General features: G+C 45.9%; 1 protein-coding gene across 2 annotated transcripts in view; it reads left to right on the top strand.

Annotated features, from left to right (window-relative positions):
• LOC132380958 (laminin subunit beta-3-like) overlaps positions 1 to 18614 on the top strand; it is a 51071-nt gene that overhangs the window by 26683 nt on the left and 5774 nt on the right. For both annotated transcript variants that reach the window (XM_059949985.1, XM_059949984.1), the window contains exons 13-21: positions 1115 to 1223; positions 4101 to 4470; positions 7119 to 7288; positions 8083 to 8291; positions 8868 to 9056; positions 10131 to 10275; positions 12244 to 12451; positions 13627 to 13768; positions 15669 to 15845. In XM_059949985.1, the coding sequence (XP_059805968.1) occupies positions 1115 to 1223; positions 4101 to 4470; positions 7119 to 7288; positions 8083 to 8291; positions 8868 to 9056; positions 10131 to 10275; positions 12244 to 12451; positions 13627 to 13768; positions 15669 to 15845 (1719 nt within the window). The remainder of the gene's footprint in view (positions 1 to 1114; positions 1224 to 4100; positions 4471 to 7118; positions 7289 to 8082; positions 8292 to 8867; positions 9057 to 10130; positions 10276 to 12243; positions 12452 to 13626; positions 13769 to 15668; positions 15846 to 18614) is intronic.

The following is an 18614-nucleotide window of genomic DNA, read 5'->3' as shown; positions in this document are numbered from 1 at the left end:
AGGTCATGCCTCACAATCCTGACCGGATTCTTCGAGGAGTGACAAAGCACATTGAAGGTAGAGCAGCGGACATAAGACATGAATTTTGTTGCTCTGTGGATTGAAGATACATCTTGTTACTAAAAAAGTTACAAAAAAAGTGCAAAAGCGGAATAATCATTGTCATTGTGTGCTATATTGCATGATGTAGGTGATCATGGTCTTTCTATGACCATGATTGTTCTTGGCAAATTTTTCTACAGAAGTCATTTGCAATTGCCTTCTGGGCAGTGTCTTTACTATTTGGGTGTCCCTAGCCATTATCATTACTGTTCAGAGACTGTCTGCCTGGCGTCAGTGGTGGCCTAACCAGGTTTTGTGATCTCCATCAGCTGCTCATATGACCATTCACCACCCGCTCCCATGACTTCACGTGACCCTGATTGGGGGGCTAAGCAGGTGCTACACCTTGCCCCAAGGTGACCTACAGATGAGCGGAGGGAAGGAACACCTTACACCTCCTTTGGTAGAGATGAATCCCCACCCCACCACCCACAAAAAGAGGAATAGTGAGGTGGTGTTCATGGATAATTCAGAATTCTTTTTTGGCTAGTAATGCTTACTCTGGGTGGCAGGATGGAGATGCATTTCTACCAAAGGAGGTGTAAGGTACTCCTTCCCTCCGCTAGCCTGCAGGTCACCCTTGGGTAAGGTGTAGCACCTGCTTAGCACCCCCCCCCCCACCATAAGCTCATGTGAAACTGTGGGGGCCGAGTGGTCGTATGAGCAGCTGGTGCATGTCGTCTTGGTTATGCGATCACTGACACCAGGCAGACAAGCTCTGAAGAGTATTGATAATATCTGAGGTCACCCATCTTGTAAAGGCACTGCCCGGAAGCAGGCAGCAATGGCAAAACACTTCTACGGAAAATTTTGCCAAGAATAATCGTGGTCATGGGAAGATCATGATCGCCCTTGTCATATGACACGGCACGTAACGAACACATGAATGCGTACGCGGTGACAAAAGGACGGTAATGTTCAGTTAACAGAGTTTAATTGCTGTTCTGAGAGGGGGCACATTGGGAAGTCCTTACTTGCCTTGTGTATTTTAATTGTTTGTTGTGTTGTCCAGGTTACAGGTCAATGCGCTTGCCGAACGGCCAATAGTGGAAGGACTTGCAGCTGGTCAGTTCTGCAGAAGTGTCCAGATTACTACTACCGTCTGGGTACAGGATGCATGCGTGAGTACTCGGTCATTACTATCCGGTGGACTGGCACTGAACCTGGGCAATCTTCATTCCTCCAGAAGCCCTTTGGGGAAAAATTTCTGTCCATTGGCAACAATTGAGAAAGTCCAGGTCTCCAACGTAGAGAAGAATGTTCTGCTGCACAGAATTGGAACAACTATCTGTGCCTTTACTCCAGTCGACAGCCTTTGTCAGAAAGAAGTTCTTTGAGTTATGAAAAAATTCCTCACTAAAGGTTACTAAATGGGGAAACTATGTTCTATTGTTATCACCAAATACATCACAAGTAGCATCTAGAAGAGAAGTCTGGATAAGTGGATTTGAGTCACATGGAGACCCGTGGTCTGGGTGCATGTAGATGAGGTTGAGAGGGAAAATAAATCAGACATGGTGAAGCAGACTCAATGGGTCAAGTGGCCTAATTCTGCTTCTATATCTTATGATATTATGGACTAAGCAGAAGGCCAGTCCCAGCACAGACTAGATGGGCCAAAGGGCCTGTTTCTGTGCTGTAATGCTCAATGACTTGAAACAGTGCAGCACAGGAAGAGGCCATTTGGCCCACAATGTCTGTGCTGAGCATGATGTTCAGTTGCTGCTCAATATTCCTTGCTGGATGTACTTTCTGGTCTCTGCTTTGGAATCTCCTTTGCAGCCCCTCTGCTAGTGACCAAAATGGACCACAATATCATCCAATCAAGGTGATGTGAGCTGAACAAATTTTGTTTGTTAACAAACTGTCATGATGAAGGGTCGCTGCCCGAAGTGTCGACTGTTTTTCATCTCCATAGATGCTGCCTGACCCACTGAGTTCCTCCAGTATTTTCTGTGTGTTGCTCTGGATTTCCAGCTTCTGCAGAATCTGTTAGATTTAACAAATGTTCTGTCTTAGAATGACCTCCAGTTCCAAGTTCTCTGGGTTCAGTGACCCACCTTATCACATTTTATGATTTTGCTTCCTTCTATTCCTCTATGATACTAATTTTCCACGTAACCCAGACCTTCCAGCTTGCTCACGTTTACCCGTGCTGAACTTGAGAGGTGTGAGCTCCCACAGCTAAGTTGCTGTCCACAGCTCATCACAGCGGTGTCTCTGCTGCCACACCCAGGGGTAAACCCCACCGGTGGTGTCAGGGGCTAAGTCTGGTACACTAGTCTCCCATAAGTCCCTCTCCTGAGCCCAGAATAGAGGACAGAAGGGTAAAGGGGGGCAACGAGATGAAAACTTCTGGCTTGCTGCCTACGTTTAGCTGCTGAGGAACATTGATAACATTGATATTAGTTTATTATTGTCACGTACTGAGATACAGTGAAAATCTTGTCTTGCATTCAGATCAAATCATTGCAGAGTGCTCTGAGGTAGAACAAGGTAAAACAATAACAGAATGCAGAGTGAAGTGTAACAGTTACAGAGAAGGTGTAGGCAGACAATAAGGTGCGAGGTTGATAGTGAGGTCGCGAGTTTCATCTCTGTAATGAAAACAGGCAGTGCTGGAAACACTCAGTTTTCAGCAGTTTCCGTAGAGTCGAGATCGATGCCCCTTCATCAGAAGTTTAATTTCAATTCAATGACATTATTGACCTGGAGATTCCTTTGAAGTGAACTTGAATCCAGAGTAACTTTAGCTTCATAATATGTTAGTCCAATGTCATGGAATGTAGGGGCCTCTGGTTCCTGATTCCAAGGGTCAGGGAAATCAGGAATTGAATTGAATTGACTTGACTTGGTTACTTGCATGAGGGGTAAAACTCTTTGTTATGTCTCCATCTAAATGTGCAATTTATAGTAATTTATAATAAATAGTGTATACAACAGGATAGTCAATATAACATAGAAATACAATTGTGTCAGCATGAATTAATCACTCTGATGGCCTGGTGGGGGAAGCTGTCCCAGAGCCTGTTGATCCTGGCTTTTATGCTGCGGTACCGTTTCCCAGATGGTAGCAGCTGGAATAGATTATGGTTGGGGTGACTTGGGTCCCCAATAATCCGTCGGGCCCTTTTTACACACCTGTCCTTGTAAATGTCCTGAATCATGGAAAGTTCACATCTACAGATGCACTGGGCTGTCCACACCACTCTCTGCAGAGGCCTGCGATTGAGGGAAGTACAGTTCCCATACCAGGCAGTGACGCAGCCAGTCAGGATGCTCTCAATTGTGCCCCTGTAGAAAGTTCTTAGGATTTGGGGGCCTATGCCAAACTTCTTCAACCGTCTGAGGTAAAGGAGGGTAGAAGACATAGGTTTAAGGCGAGAGCAGAAAGATTTAATAGGAACCAGAGAGGCAACTTTTTCAGCCAGAGGATGGCCAGTATATAGAATGAGATGCCAGAGGAAGTGATTGAGACAGGTATGTTAATGATATTTTTGGGCTTGTGCGTGTTTAGGAAAGGCTTAAAAAGATTCATAACCACTGTTTTGAGTGTGTGCCCAAATTGGTGATATCTTCTAAAAGATGCCATGCCATGGCAATTTTGAGCAGAGATTATCATTGATTAAGGAATTAGTAATTATGGACTTTTTGAGGAAAGAGGCTGAGTCCTGTTATTTATTTGTGTACATTTAATGTTTTATTATTAACAGAAGAATGACAGACAGATTGAAATGGGTGGGATTTAAAGAACTGAGAGGCATCACTTCATGCCATGGGCCAACAAAACTTTTGCATGTGCCGTCTTGGGCAGGCGTGCCATAGGTTCACCACCCCTGGTCAAGAGGCGATGGGCCAGCCTAGCTTTGACGGACGTTGATCAGAATGGACCAGTTGAGCCAAAGCTCCTGTTTCTGTGCAGTATGACTCTATGACTACAAAGGGCAGATGTTATGGCAGCAGTAACTGAATTTTCTTTGAACTTCCATCCCGCACAGGGTGTGACTGTGACCGCCATGGCTCTGAGAGTGCCATGTGTGACAAGAACACAGGTCAGTGCCTGTGTCAGCCAGGGATCACAGGCAGACGTTGCAACGAGTGTCCGCGGGTCCGTGGTTACTGCTCTGACTTCCCAAACTGCCAGAAGTGCCACCCCTGCTTCCAGATGATGGACAACGAGCTGGGCGCGATCACCACGCGGCACAAAGCCCTGCTGAACGTAAAGCTGCCGGGCCGGGCGAGCAGTCAGTACGACGGTGAGATCAGTGCGCTGGATAACAAGCTGCGGCAAATCCAGGCAATCATCAGCAACCCGGCTGTGAGAAACAGCACCATCGATGAGGTGTACGACAACCTTCAGCGACTCAGGTACTGGCCTGCTGTTCGGGCTTGCTTATCACTATAGTGCCTAGTGGCATCACAGATGCAGGGTGGTGAAAAAGGCGTTGCTTTCATTAGTCCAGTCACGGAGTACAGGGGCTGGGATGTTACAATGCAGTTCTACACCACCAACAATCCTCTGGTTCTCCTCACGTGGCCTCCTTCTATATCGGTGAGACCCGCTGGAAACAGGGGGGACCACTTCATCGAGCACCCCCGCAACATCCGCCACAAGCAGGGTTTTCCCGTGGCCAAACAATTTAATTCTGATTCCCATTCCCACCACGACGTGCAGATACATGGCCTCCTCTTGGGCCAAGATGAGGCCACCGTCAGGGTGGAGGAATAACACCATGTATTCCGTCTGGATAGCCTCCAAACTGATAGCATGAATGTTAATTTCAGCTTACTCTGACTTTTTACCTCTTCTCACAAGGCTATTGAGACGACAACCCCTTCCCTTTCTTCTATGGTCCACTCTCCTCTCCTATCAGATTCCTTCCTCTCTGGCCCTTTACCTTTCCCAGCCACCTTCCAGCTAACCTCCTTCCTCTCCCCCCACCTTTCTATTCTGGCATCTTCCCTCTTGCTTCCCAGCACTAAACGTTGACTGTTTATTACTTTCTGTGAATGCTGCCCAACCTGCTGAGTTCCCCCAGCATTTTGTGTGTGTTGCCTTAGAACACTGTGTAGGCTTGGTCACCCTGTTGCAGGGATGATGTAGTTAAACTGGAAAGAGAGCAGAGGAGCTTTACGAGAACATTGCCAGGACTAGTTACAACCTGACTTACAGGGAGAGGTTTCCCAAGCTAGTTCTCTATTCCTTGGAGCATGGGAGGATTGGGTGTGACTTTAAAACTGCTTAGAATTGAGGGGCGTAGGTAAGGTGGGCAGTAACAGATTTTCCCCCAGGATAGGGGAGATCAAAACTAGGGAGTATGATCTAGGGGAAAGACTTAGAAGGGGACGAGAGAGACAACCTTTTCATGCAGAAGGTAAGGAACGAGCTGCCCGATGGAGTGGTTGAGGCAGGTACAACAGTATCATTTAAGAAACACTTGGACGCGTACATGGAGGGGTGGTTCTTTGGAGGGGTGTGGATTGTACGCAGGAAATTGGGATTAGCTGGGTCAGCACGGTCTGGTGGGACTGAAGGCCTGTATCTATGCTGTTTTACTCTGTCAATAGAATCTTCGTAAATTAACTCTCTGCAATCTCTCACTTCATTCCTGTGTGGTTTTCCGATAACCCTCCTCAGACACAAGGCAGGGCCCTCTCGTTGTCAGCCAGTGTGAGCTGTGAGGTGATGGAGTCACCCAAAGACGGCAGAGCCAAGTCTAAACTGAAGCACACAGAATGACCGAGGTGGCGTCTCAGTTCCCTCTGCTGGTAGAAATGAACCAGCTGCAAAGAGCATGTATTTTCTTAAACCACACCAGTGTTTTCCTCTTTGAAAACTTTAAAGATAACACAATTGATACATTTATTTTGTACTGTATTAATCTTCATTTTGCTGTTGGGTTTTTGCTTGTAGTGGTTGTAGAAATGCATAAAAAAATTTTAAATGACACATCTGGAGGAATTTATGGACTTTGACACAAAACAAGGGGTAGATCAGACTCATTATTGGACAAAGGGACACCCATTTAGAACGGCAATGAGGAGGAATTTCTTTAACCAGAGGATTGTGAATCTGTAGCATTCATTGCCACAGACGGCTGTGGAGGCCAAGTCATTAAGGCAGAGTTTGATAGATTCTTGATTAGTCAGGGAATGAAGGATCACGGTCAGAGGGCAGGAGATTGGGACTGAAAGGGAAATTGATCAGCCTTGATAAAATGGCAGAGCAAGCTTGATGGGCCAAAATGGCCTAATTCTGCTCCTTTATCTTGTGGTCGCATTCTCTCCTATTTGCTGTATGCAAGGAGAGATTAGAGAGGGAAAAGTGAGACTTGTTTGTGGTGACATTCAACACCAGCTGTGGACCAGGAACAGACCCTTATTCCAAAACCTAGTCACCTACGTGCATTCAGGGGATACATCGGGGGATTGAGTTCGAGCCACAAGGTAATGTTGCAGCTCTATGAAAACCTGGTTAGACCACACTTGGAGTATTATTTAGTTCTAGTTGGCTCATCATAGGAAGGATGTGGAAGCTTTAGAGAGAGTGCAGAGGAGATTCACCAGCTGCCTGGATTAGAGAGCATGTTCTATGAGGAACGGTTGAGTGAGCTAGGGATTTTTTTCTTTGGAGCATAGGAAGATGAGAGGTGACTTGATAGGAGTGTTCAAGATTATAAGAGGCACAGATTGAGGCATAGACAGAGACTTTTTTCCCCAGGGCAAAAATGACTAATATGAGTGATCATAATTTTAAGGAGATTTGAGGAAGGTGTAAGGGAGATATCAGAGGCAAGGTTTTTTTTTTACACAGATGGTGATGGGTATGTGGAACACCCTGCCAGGGGTGGTGGTGGAGGCAGATACATTGAGGACATTTAAGAAAATTGGAAGGCTAAGTGGGAGGGGAGGGTTAGATGGATCTTGGAGTGGGTTAAAAGGTCGGCACAGCATTGTGGGCTGAAGGGCCTGTACTGCGCTATGATGTTCTATGATTTTGTTTCATGTATTCACAGAGTGGTGTCAAACAACATCAACGCTGACTTCAGTAATGGGGATCAGAGTTTCCGGCTGCAGAGAGAACTGGATGAGCTGATGAGGGACGTGAGAAGCATGGAGAGCCAGGTGCAGATGAAGAGAGAGCAGGTGGATCGCTACATTGCTGAAGGGTCTGAGGGCAATCAAGGTACGACCAGCGGGTGTGGGTTGGATTTCAGTGAGTGATCAGTTCCTCTCTCTAGTAAAACCCCAGAGATACTCATCAGCTCAGGTAACACAGGGACTGCGATGCAGAAAAAACATTTCAGGTTGGCTGTTAATCCTGATAAGACAGGCTCCCTAATCCAGGCAGCATCCTGGTGAATCTCCTCTGCACCTGCTCTAAAGCTTCCACATTCTTCCAATAATGAGGCAATCAGAACTTGTTGGAATGATCCGAGAGAAGAGGGATTTGAGTTCCTGGGTCAGATTGCAGAAGCTTGGATCATTCTCCTCAGCACACCAGCTGGGAGGGGGTCAGATCGGGGTAGATGAGACCGTGGCAAGTGTAGAGAAGGTGTCTGCTTCCAATGTTTCAGTCTCTGGCTCAGAAATTTCAGATTCTGTGCAAATCTACAAGGAAGAGTGGGGAAAATGTATTTTGTGTAGAGTGAAAGTTAATGCTCTGGATCTTGTAAACAGTATGGTGGAGACGGGGTCAGGTAAAGCTTTTGAAAGGAAGTTGGGAAGGCATTTGATGGAAATAATTTGCGGGGAGTGGGGTAAAACATGGGGCAGTTCTGCCAGAAGATCGATAGGCTGATTGGCCTCGTTCTGCTCTGTAACAACTCCATTGTTTCATGTTCTGTGACGGATCTCATGGTTAAGAGGCTGCTTGAAGCAGCCAATTACTCAGTGAGGGAAATCGATGTTAGTATCTGCGCAACATCAGGCAGCCTCAGGGTCACTCTGAACTCACTGTGGTAACTTCTATTTTCTCAGGCACCTTCACAAGCATTCTCTCCTCGTACCAACGCTCCCAGGAAGCCAAAGACCAAGTCACCACCATCGAACCCACTATCCTGAAAGCTCGAGATGCGCGCTTCACCGCAAAGAACCTCGAGGGGCGACTAAGCTTGGACAACAGGGTCAAGCTGCAGATGCTGAAGAATGGCCTGAAGACCCCAGATGTCTTGCCGCTGATCCACAAGGTAAGGCATCATTTCCACAGGAGGACCAGCTGTCTTCCTCATGTGCACTGTTGTAATTAGTTATAAGACCATAAGAGACTGGAGGTGAATTAGGCCATTCAGCCCATCAAGTCTGTTCTGTCATCATTCATGGCTGATTAATTTTCCCTTTCATCCCCATTCTCCTGCCTCCTCCCCATAACGTTTGACCCCCTGACTAATCAAGAAACCTTCACTTCTGCTTAAGTATACCCAAAGACTTGACCTCCACAGCCTCTGTGGCAATGAATTCCACAGATTCACCACCCTCTGGCCAAAGAAATTTGTTGGGTATTTAATATTTCAGCAATACTTGAGTAATCTTGAGCAAGTGTGTTGTATATTCTCTGTCGCTTTCCTTTGAATTAGTTTAATATTTCGAAGTTACAAAACCTAACCAAATTCATCTTCATCTCTGTTCTAAAGGGATGCTGTGCTCTCTGTTCCTAGCATTCCCCACTATTGGAAAGATTCTCTCCATGTCTGCTCAATGTTCGGTAGGTGACCATTTGAACCATGATAGCAGTGTGTAAAATACATGTCTGACCCTTCCTGTAGGTCTGTGGTGGCTCCAGGAAAGAGCCCTGCACTGCAGAGCGATGCGTGGGAGAGCTATGCCCGGAGTTCTGTGAGGGCCGCGACTGCCAGGGTGCTCTTCAGCTGGCACGGAAAGCGATTGAAGACGCTGAGAGAGGAAGTACCTCCATCCCAGGTGTCACCAACAGGATTGCAGAACTCTCTCGGAAGGTAAGCTGCGTTTGTAGATTGTTTGGAACTGACATTGCTCAGTAAACCATTTTGTTCAATGCTCTCATAGTTCTTCGGTGCAAGTCATTTGGTGTAAAATCACAGAGGCCTGGAGCCCTAAAATTGGCCCTTTTGCTCAGCTGGTTCATTCCAAGCAAGGAGTCCATCTCAGCTAGTCTTGTTTGGTCACATTTGGCCCCTATCCCCCTAAGCCAGGTGTTCCCAACCTTATTTATGCCGTGGACTAACACCATTAAGAACCCTTGCTCTGGAGAGTGAGACCCCCCCTCCAACCCCCAGAAATCTGAACCATCCAGCTGCCCTTTTGATCTGTTGTGGTTACCACCTGCTTTCTGAAACTTGATATGTACATGAGGCTCTCCACAGCACAGGACAGAGATCCCACAGTCAACACCCCACCCCCATCCAGCACAGAATAGCGTAGAGCACAGAAACCGGCCCTTCAGCCCTTTCCTGTCCATGCGCCTTTCAAATGTTGTTAATGTACCTGCCTCAACTATTTCAGCTGGCAGCTTGTTCCACAAACCCACCACCCTCTGGGTGAACGTTGTCCCTTTTTAAAACATCTTCCCCTTCTCTCCAGGGATTCCAAGCCTTTTTTATGCCATAGAACAATATCATTAAGCAAGTGGACCCCAAATTACCTGCCCTAAATGTTTGCAACTAATTTTTGATTCCCTTTCCCTGGAGAAAAAGACTGAGTAGATTTGCCCTTTCCATAATCCTGTTGCTTCTGTAAGATCACTTCAGACTCCTGCACAACAAGGAATAAAGTTCTAGCCTTCCCAACCCCTCCCTGTATCTCAGTACCTGAAGTCCTGGCAACATTCTTGTAATTCCTTCCTGTTTAATATCATCTCTCCTATAACGAGGTGACCAAAAATGTACGCAATACTCCAGTACAGTTTCACCAGCGTCTTGTACAATGCTTTCATTGACTGAATCTACCCAACAATTCTGAGGGCTGGATGTGACTAGCTGTCTTTAAGTATAGTGGTCTGAACACTGATACTGGGCTGTGTGTAAACCAAGATATCCTGTGCTTTATTTCAGCTCGAAGATACTGAACAAATGGCTCAAGAGATTAAGGACAATGCCTTAGGTCTGACAAATCGAGTTGTCTCTGCCAAGGATCAGATGCAAAATAACCTCGCAAACATCAAGAACCTCATCGGCCAAATCAAAGACTTTCTGACAAGTGAGCAGTTTCTTAAAATTCTAGTCAAAATTTAACTAGTTTTAACTAGTTGGTCTTGTCTGTAAAAGGCACACGATGAGGTCTATGCAGGTGGGAAGGGTTAGGTTGTTCTTGGAGTGGGTTTAAAAAGTCAGCACCATATTGTGGGTCGAAGGGCCTGTATTGTGCTGTAGTGTTCTGCGTTCGAGGCAGAACTGTATTGACAGGGGCGTAGGCAGTGTGCATACAAACTCATCCACCAACCACGATACCGATTTGTGTGTCTGGCACAGGAAGTGCTAATATAACAAAACTACGCAGGTAGCTGGTGGAAAGGCATTTCTCTTGCAAGTATTGGAGCTTTGCTTTCTATACATGGTGCTGGGGACTGTCTTCATGTTGTGTAGGATACTTCACCACCTGCTCTCATGGCTTCACATGACCCAATCGCAGGCTAAGCGGGTGCTACACTCGCCCAAGGGTGACCTGCAGGCTGGCGGAGGGAAGGAGTGCCTCACACCTCCTTTGGTAGAGATGATCTCCACTCCGCCACCCTGATAAGGATAGGGAACTATTTAAACAAGTGGATAAGAATTTTGCAAATATATGGTCCCACATTTTATCTGCTTGTACCATAATAAAGACAATATCTATGATATTTAAGCAAATAAAGATGCAAAGTACATTTATTTATTACACTGGATGGACTGCAAATTTTTTTGAAAGTGTTGCTTCCTCAGAATTTTTTTTTGCTTACGATAGACCACTTGTAGCTGAACACAAGTATAATTTCAGACTAATTGTATCATGTAGGAATTTGGAGAAACAAGAAATTAACTTTTACTGAATATAATGCATTTAATTGCATACCAGATGTGATGCTTTGCAAGAGTTCGACTAAACTAAAAATGTTTTGTTGATGATTTTCATTTGTACTCGGTGTCTGAGGCTTCTCGCTCAAGTGTCCAACAATAATCAGCCGACATTGATGGATTTCAGTTGCCCTGATACCATCTCTCCATGACCTCAATGTCCTGGTGAAACCTTTCACCGTGCTCGTCACTGACAGCACCAAGGTTTGCAGGGAAGAGTCTAAATGGGAATGCAGAAAATGAATCTTTAGTGACATGTTGCTCTTCATGGTTTCAGTTTACATTGTGTGCAACATTTGAATTGACCTGAATCATGAACTGAAATAACAAATATAAGCGATTTTTAATGGTGTGTGATAGAGAAATTCAATGGTAATTTTAATGATCAGCAGCCTAAAATCCGTAAGATACACCCAAAAGTATTCAGGAAGCATAATCTTTGTTGTCCAGTACACAGTACGTATGTAGTATTCAACACTGAGATTCGTCCTTCCGCATATAGTTACCACTGAAGTAGATTATTATGTCACAGGAATAAGTCAGTGATCCAATTTCAATTAAAGACATAGTGGTTAATAGGTTAATTGGTCATTGTAAATTGTCCAGTGATTAGGCGGGGATTAAATCAGGTAAATTAGGCTGGACGACATAGCTCACTGGGCACGAAGGGCCTGTTTCGCCCTATATCTCTAAATAAGTAAAGTAATTAATAAAATAAATGATTACACTACATGAATGAGTTTGTGATCCAATGTTGATTTCCATTGGACCAGGCTGGTTTGGGCTAAAGGAAGCTGGTGAACAATTTTTGACAATTATCGACTTTTTAAAAAAATTCTGATTATCAACCGAATTTAAACAATATCTGCTAAAAGGAATTTGAACTGGCGTGTCTCAGGACCCTAACCATAAGCACTAGTTCCGTACCCCCATCACTTGAGTCACACAGTGACCTTCTCAGAAAGTTCTGCCTCTGAGGCAGTAACAATTGATTTTGTGACCATATTTTAACGTATTTATATTAAAATCAAGAATGCCACTGTAGGCATCCTTGTCAGGTGGTGCAGTTTACTTCCTCGAACCTTTTAATAAGTCGCACACAACTTGAATCTTCCAGCAGCCCAGGCCGACCCAGATGAAATTCAGAGGATCAGTGAGAGTGTTCTGTCGCTCAGGCTGCCCACGGACGCCGCCACAATCCGAAGCAAGATCAACACCTTGCGCAACGTTGCAGCCAGCCTTCCTGACGTCACCGACATCCTGGCGGATACCCAGGAGGATGTTGAAATAGCCAAGGCCCTGCTTAATGAAGCACAGAGAGCCAGGTAGTGGGAACAACCCTTTCAGTCTGATATCAGCCAATGAGTTCCTGCATCAAAGTCGTTGTGAATGTTCCTGTGTTTCCAACCATCTCTCTTTTAGAGGAGTATTTAGGAACATTGCTCTTGTCCCAATTAATAAGTGATCTGAAATGAATTAAGATGTGGTTGTAGAAACACCACGCCAGTGTAGCGGTTAACTCAGAGTTCGGAGTTCAATTCTGGTGCCCTCTGTAGAGAGTTCTCCCTGTGACCGCGTGGGTTTCCTCTGGGTTTTCTAAAGGTATACAGGTTTGGTCATTGTATATTGTCCTGTGGTTAGGCTAGGGTTAAATCGGGAGGTGCTGGGCAGTGTGGTTTGAAGGGCCAGAAAAGCCCATTCCACGCTGTATTTCCATAAAATAAATAATGTTGCATCTAAAGTTAAGTCCATTGTCAAATATATTACCCCCTTCCCCCATGGAAATGGCCCTTTGGGCCAACTTTATTCATGCTGACAGGGTACCTGTCTTGTAGTTCTTCCAGCAGTTTGTGTGTGTTCTAGTTGTCCCATTTGGCCCACAACCTCCCCCCACCCCCCAAATCTTTCCCATCCATGTACCGTCACTGTATTGTGGGGATATTTAGAAAAGGCCTTTCTATCCTGCTGTCCCAACAGATTGGTTCAGCAGTTTACCAGGACGAGAAAGCACATCTTACGAGGAAAGGCTGAGCGAGTCTGGGCTTCCTCCTTGAAGTAAAGGAGGGTGAGAGATGACTTGATAGAAGTGTACAGGAAGATAAGAGGCATAGATCAGGTGGACAGTCAGGGACTTTTCCCCAGGGTGGAAGTGGCTGATACCAGAGGGAATAATTTTAAGGTGATTGGAGGAAAGCACAGGCTTGGAGATACGTTCTTTTACACAGAGAGTGGCTGGTGTGTGGACCATACTGCTAGAGGTGGTTGTATTGGCAGATACATTAGGGAGATGTAAGAAACTCTCAGACAGGCACATACAGGATAGGAAAATGGAGGGCTATGTGGAAGGGAAGGCCTAGATTGACCTTGGAGTAGGTTAAAAGGCTGGCATAACATCATGGGATGAAGTACCTGTACTTTTCTGTGTTCAGTTCTCTCTTTGAATGAAGCTGCAGTCGATTTAAATTGGTCCTTTTCTGTGACCCCTTGTGCTGTGCCGCAGGGAACGAGCTGATGAAGTGAAGGATGATGTCGGTGAAGCTCGCATTGCTCTGCAAGATGCTAACAATGCCCTGAGGAAGGTGAACGGCAAGATCGATGACATCACAGAGGCCATCACCTCTACGCAGGATCGCGTCAGAGAGGTGAGTTAATTCCAACTCCTTCAGTCAGTGAATCGTACAAATCGGACTGTACAGTATCTCACCAGGCCAGTCTCCTTTGACTTAAGGAGGTCCTCTGTCAGTGCAATAGATAGCCCATTCAGAGCAGGGGTTCTATTGACAACTGGCCTTTAATCTGCATACTACACAGAACAGCACAGGAACAAGCCTTTCAGCCCACCGTGCCTGTGCTGAACACAATGCCAAATTGAGCTCTCTGTGTGACGCATATCTATCCGTCCCCTGAATATTCCGGTGCCAATCCAAAAACTTCTGAAACACGCCTATCGTATTTGTTTCTACCACCAACCTTGGCAGCACATAATACGTTCCAAGCGCCCACCACTCTGCGTGTATCTGTATGCGTCTAATAATAAAAAAACTTGACCCACATATCACTTCCAAAATTTTTCTCCTCTGATCTTAAACTTGTATCCTCTAATGCCTGATATTTGTGCCCTGGGGGATAAATATTCTGACTGTCTACCCCATTGTAATTTTATAAAATTCTGTCAGGTCTCCCCTCAGCCTCTGACAGTCCAGAGGAAGTTTGTCCTGCTCCCTGTTTAGCTCAGGCTCTCTAATCCAGGCAGCATCCTGGTGAACCTCTTCGGGACTCTCTCCCAAGCCTCACCATCACTCCTGTAATGTGACTGTCAGAATTGCAATGTTCAAGGTACAGCTGCCATAGGTAGCTCGACGTGGTAGTGTCCTGCTTAGCACAACGCTTTACAGTATAGGTGACCAGGGTTCAATTCCCACTGCTGGTTGGTAGTTAATTGATCATTTTAAATTGTCCCATGGTTAGGCTAGGATTAAATCGGGATTGCTGTATCTCAATAAAATAAAACATGAAAATGAAACGTATTACTGCAATTTGAACCTCAAAGCATCTTCCTACTTCATTCCTCCCCTCCCCTAACTGGAGCCACAATGGCTGTCATCTTGTCTCACTGCTCCCCCTTTCCAGTCCTTTCTCCCTGCCCCACTCTCAGTCCTGATGTAGGGGTGTAACCCAGAAAGTTGACACACTCTCCCCTCTCTCCCCCCTCCATTCCACACACACAGATGCTACCTGACCTGCTGATTTCCTTCGACAGATTGTCTCTTAAAAATTTATAATTGTACTCACCTCTCCCACGTCCTCTGGTATCTTAACCATATAACAATCACAGCACGGAAACAGGCCATCTCAGCCCTCCTAGTCTGTGCCGAACTCTTAATCTCACCTAGTCCCACCTACCCGCACTCAGCCCATAACCCTCCACTCCTTTCCTGTCCATATACCTATCCAATTTTACCTTAAATGACACAACTGAACTGGCCTCTACTACTTCTACAGGAAGCTCATTCCACACAGCTATCACTCTTTGAGTAAAGAAATACCCCCTCGTGTTTCCCTTAAACTTCTGCCCCCTAACTCTCAAATCATGTCCTCTAGTTTGAATCTCCCCTACTCTCAATGGAAACAGCCTATTCACGTCAACTCTATCTATCCCTCTCAAAATTTTAAATACCTCGATCAAATCCCCCCTCAACCTTCTACGCTCCAATGAATAGAGACCTAACTTGTTCAACCTTGTTCAATCTTGTTCCACATACCCACCAGTCCTTTTAGAATCTTTCCCCTCTCACCCTAAGCCTGTTCCCTCTGGTTTTTGCTTCCTTTTCGCTGGGATAAAGATGATGCACTGCAAGAAATGTGTGGGTGTATATTTGGGAGTTAGTTGACACCCAAAGCTTTCTGTGTGCTGTGACAATCTGATTATCCAATTACAACAAACCTGACAGGTTTACTGTCACTATTCATTGTTGTGCTCAGTAAGACATAAAATAAAGTACATCACTGCCCATCGTGGTAACCGTTTGCTTTGTTCTACAGACCGAAGACAAGCTGATGGGCACAGAGACCAGCCTGCAGGACGTGACTGCACGACTGAGCGGCCTCACTGGTCAGATCAACGGCCTGATGACACAGAACAAGGCAAATAGGCGGAGGGCCCAGGAGCTGGACAGGAGTGCTAACGATGCATATGACACAGGGGAGGAGGCACAGCGGGTAGGTGTTCATAAAAACTAGTCAGCTTTCAAACAACAGAGAACATTACAGTACAGGCCCTTCAGCCCACAATGCATATAAACCTTCTCCAGGAGCAGTCTGACACTTCATTCCTGCACAGCTCATAACCTGTTTTCATCTCTATAACTCTCCATACCCATCTTGAGACTATCTAAGAGTCTCTTAAATGTCTCTGTTGTGTCAGCCTGTATCACCATCCCCGGCAGTGTGTTCTATGATCTGTTGACCGATATAAACCTAACGGGCCTGCTGAGTTCCTCCAGCATCTTGTGTGTGTTGTCGTAGTCTAACACTCTCTTCGACAAACATGAGGAAAGTCTGCAGATGCAGGAAATCCAGAGCAACACACACAAAATACTGGAGCAACTCGGTAGGCCAGGCAGAATCTATGGAAAACGGTAAGCAGTCAATGTATCAGGTCGAGACCTTTCTTCAGGACTGAGAAGGAAGGTGCGGGGTGGGGGGGCGAGGGAGGATGCCTTTTGTAAATTTGGACATCTTTTCCCCCACCCCCACACCTTTATATTCGGACTTCTTCTCACTTCCTTCCTACACAGCCCATTACCTAGTTTCATCTCTATATCCTGCCGTGACTGTCAGAATCTCTTAAAAGTCTCTCTGTTTTATCAGCTACTACCAGTGTGTTCCAGAAACCCACCACTGTGTGTGTGTTTAAAAAGAAATTACTGTTGGTAGTTCTCTACCATTTCATCATGACTGATCCATTTCCCTCTCAGTGTCAGTCTCCCGCCTTCTCCCCTCATCCCTTCATACCCTGACCAATCAAGAATCTATCCACCTTTGCCTTAAGTATACCCAAATTAGGCACAGCTGGAGGTGCAGTGACATCAATGCCGGACTCCGGAACGGAGGTTCCTGGGTTCGAATCCAGTCAGGCCGATCCCAAGTACGTTTTCCATCCATGCCGGGTTGAGTGTTGAGCTCGTAAAATAAAGAAAGAAAATTACTGCATAGTGCCTGTGTGAGGAGTGGCACGCCACATAGTCTTTCATTCTGCGCCTTGTAAGGCGTGAAAATACCCGACGCTGGCCTCTCAGGCCTGAGTCAACATCATCATAGCCAAAAACTCAGCCTCCACAGCCGCCTGAGGCAACGAATTCCACAGACTCACCAGTCTCTGGCTGGAGAAATCGCTCCTCATCTCCACTCTAATTGGACGTCCTGTGTTCTGAGGCTCTGCCTTTGGTCCGAGACTCCCCCACTATAGGAAACATCCTCTCCACATCCATTCTTTCGAGGCCTTTCAACATTCGATAGGTTTCAATTGTAACTGCTCTGTCAAAGTCATCTTGCATTTCAAAAGTGCTTTTTGAATCCATTCTAACAGCTCTGTTGCTGTGAAGTATTCATGACGTGTTGTCGTAATGTCATCAGACACTTTTTTGCACTGCAAAATCCCACAGCCAGCTGATTTGTCATCAGCTGCCAGTCTGTTGTCTTCTGGAGATGTTACCTTGAAGTTGTATAAGACACTGTTGAGGCCGGATTTGGAGGATTGTGTGCAGTTCCACAGGAAAGGTGTAAATAATGTTGAAATAGTGCAGAGAGAATGTACAAGGATGTTGCTGGACTTGAGGGCCTGAGTTATGGGGAAAGGTTGAATAGGTTAAGACTTTATTCCTAGAGTGTAGGAGAATGAGGGGAGATCTTATAGAGGTAAACAAAATAATGAGGGTTATAGATAGGGTAAATGGGTCACAGGGTGGTGATACATCCCTACCAAAGGAAGTGTGAGGTGCTCTTTCCCTCTGCTAGCCTGCAGGTCACCCTGGGGCAAGGTGTAGCACCTACTTAGGCCCCCAACCAGAGTCACATGAAGCCATGGGAGTTGGTGGTGGATGGTTGTATGAGCAGTCAGTGCAGATCACAAGTCCTGGTTATGTGACCACTGACACCAGGCTGACAATCTCCGAAGGGTATTGATAATGGCTGGGGTCACCCGTCTTGTAAAGACACTGCCCAGAAGAAGGCAATGGCAAACCATTTCTGTAGAAAAATTTGCCATGAACACGGTCATGGAAAGACCTTGTTCACCCATGTCATATGACAAGGCACATGATAACGAAATACAAGCAGACTGAGGTTGGGAGAGACTAGATCTAGGGGTCATAGTTTAGGGGGGAGAAGGAGAAGTATTTAAGGGGAGCCTAAGGAGAGCTTGTTTACTCAGAGGGTGGTAAGAGAGTTGCAACAAGCTGGTGGCAGATGTTGGATGTGGGTTTGTTTGCGATGTTTAAGAGAAGTTTGGATGGGTACATGGATGGAAGGAATGGGACGTGGTCCAGGTGCAGTTCAATTGGACTAGGCAGAACACAAGTTCTCTCACGGTCCCAGAACACATCCTATACAGTCAAGAAAGGTCACTGGTGCCTCTGCTTTCTGAGGAGGCTGAAGTGAGCTGGACTATGTACACCAGTACTCGCAACCTTCTACAAAGGCACAGTGGAGAACATCCTAATAAGCTGCACCACGGCATGGTGTGGAAACTGCACTGAGACAGGCAGGAAGGCTCTATAATGGGTAGTTTAAACTGCCCAACACTACACCTGCACCACCCTACCCTCCATCAAGGACATAGATACAGAAAGGTGCCAGAAAAAGGCCAGCAACATAATGAAGGATCATGGACTGGTTGTCCCACTCCCATCAGGGCTCAGAGACTGTGTAGCATCCACGCCAGGACCATCAGACTCAAAAACAGTTCCTCCCACCAAGCTGCCAGCCTAA

Source organism: Hypanus sabinus, chromosome 25, assembly GCF_030144855.1.
Source record: "Hypanus sabinus isolate sHypSab1 chromosome 25, sHypSab1.hap1, whole genome shotgun sequence".
NCBI lineage: Eukaryota > Metazoa > Chordata > Chondrichthyes > Myliobatiformes > Dasyatidae > Hypanus > Hypanus sabinus.
Note: the sequence above shows the minus strand (reverse complement) of the source record. Positions and strands in the feature narration are given on the sequence as shown.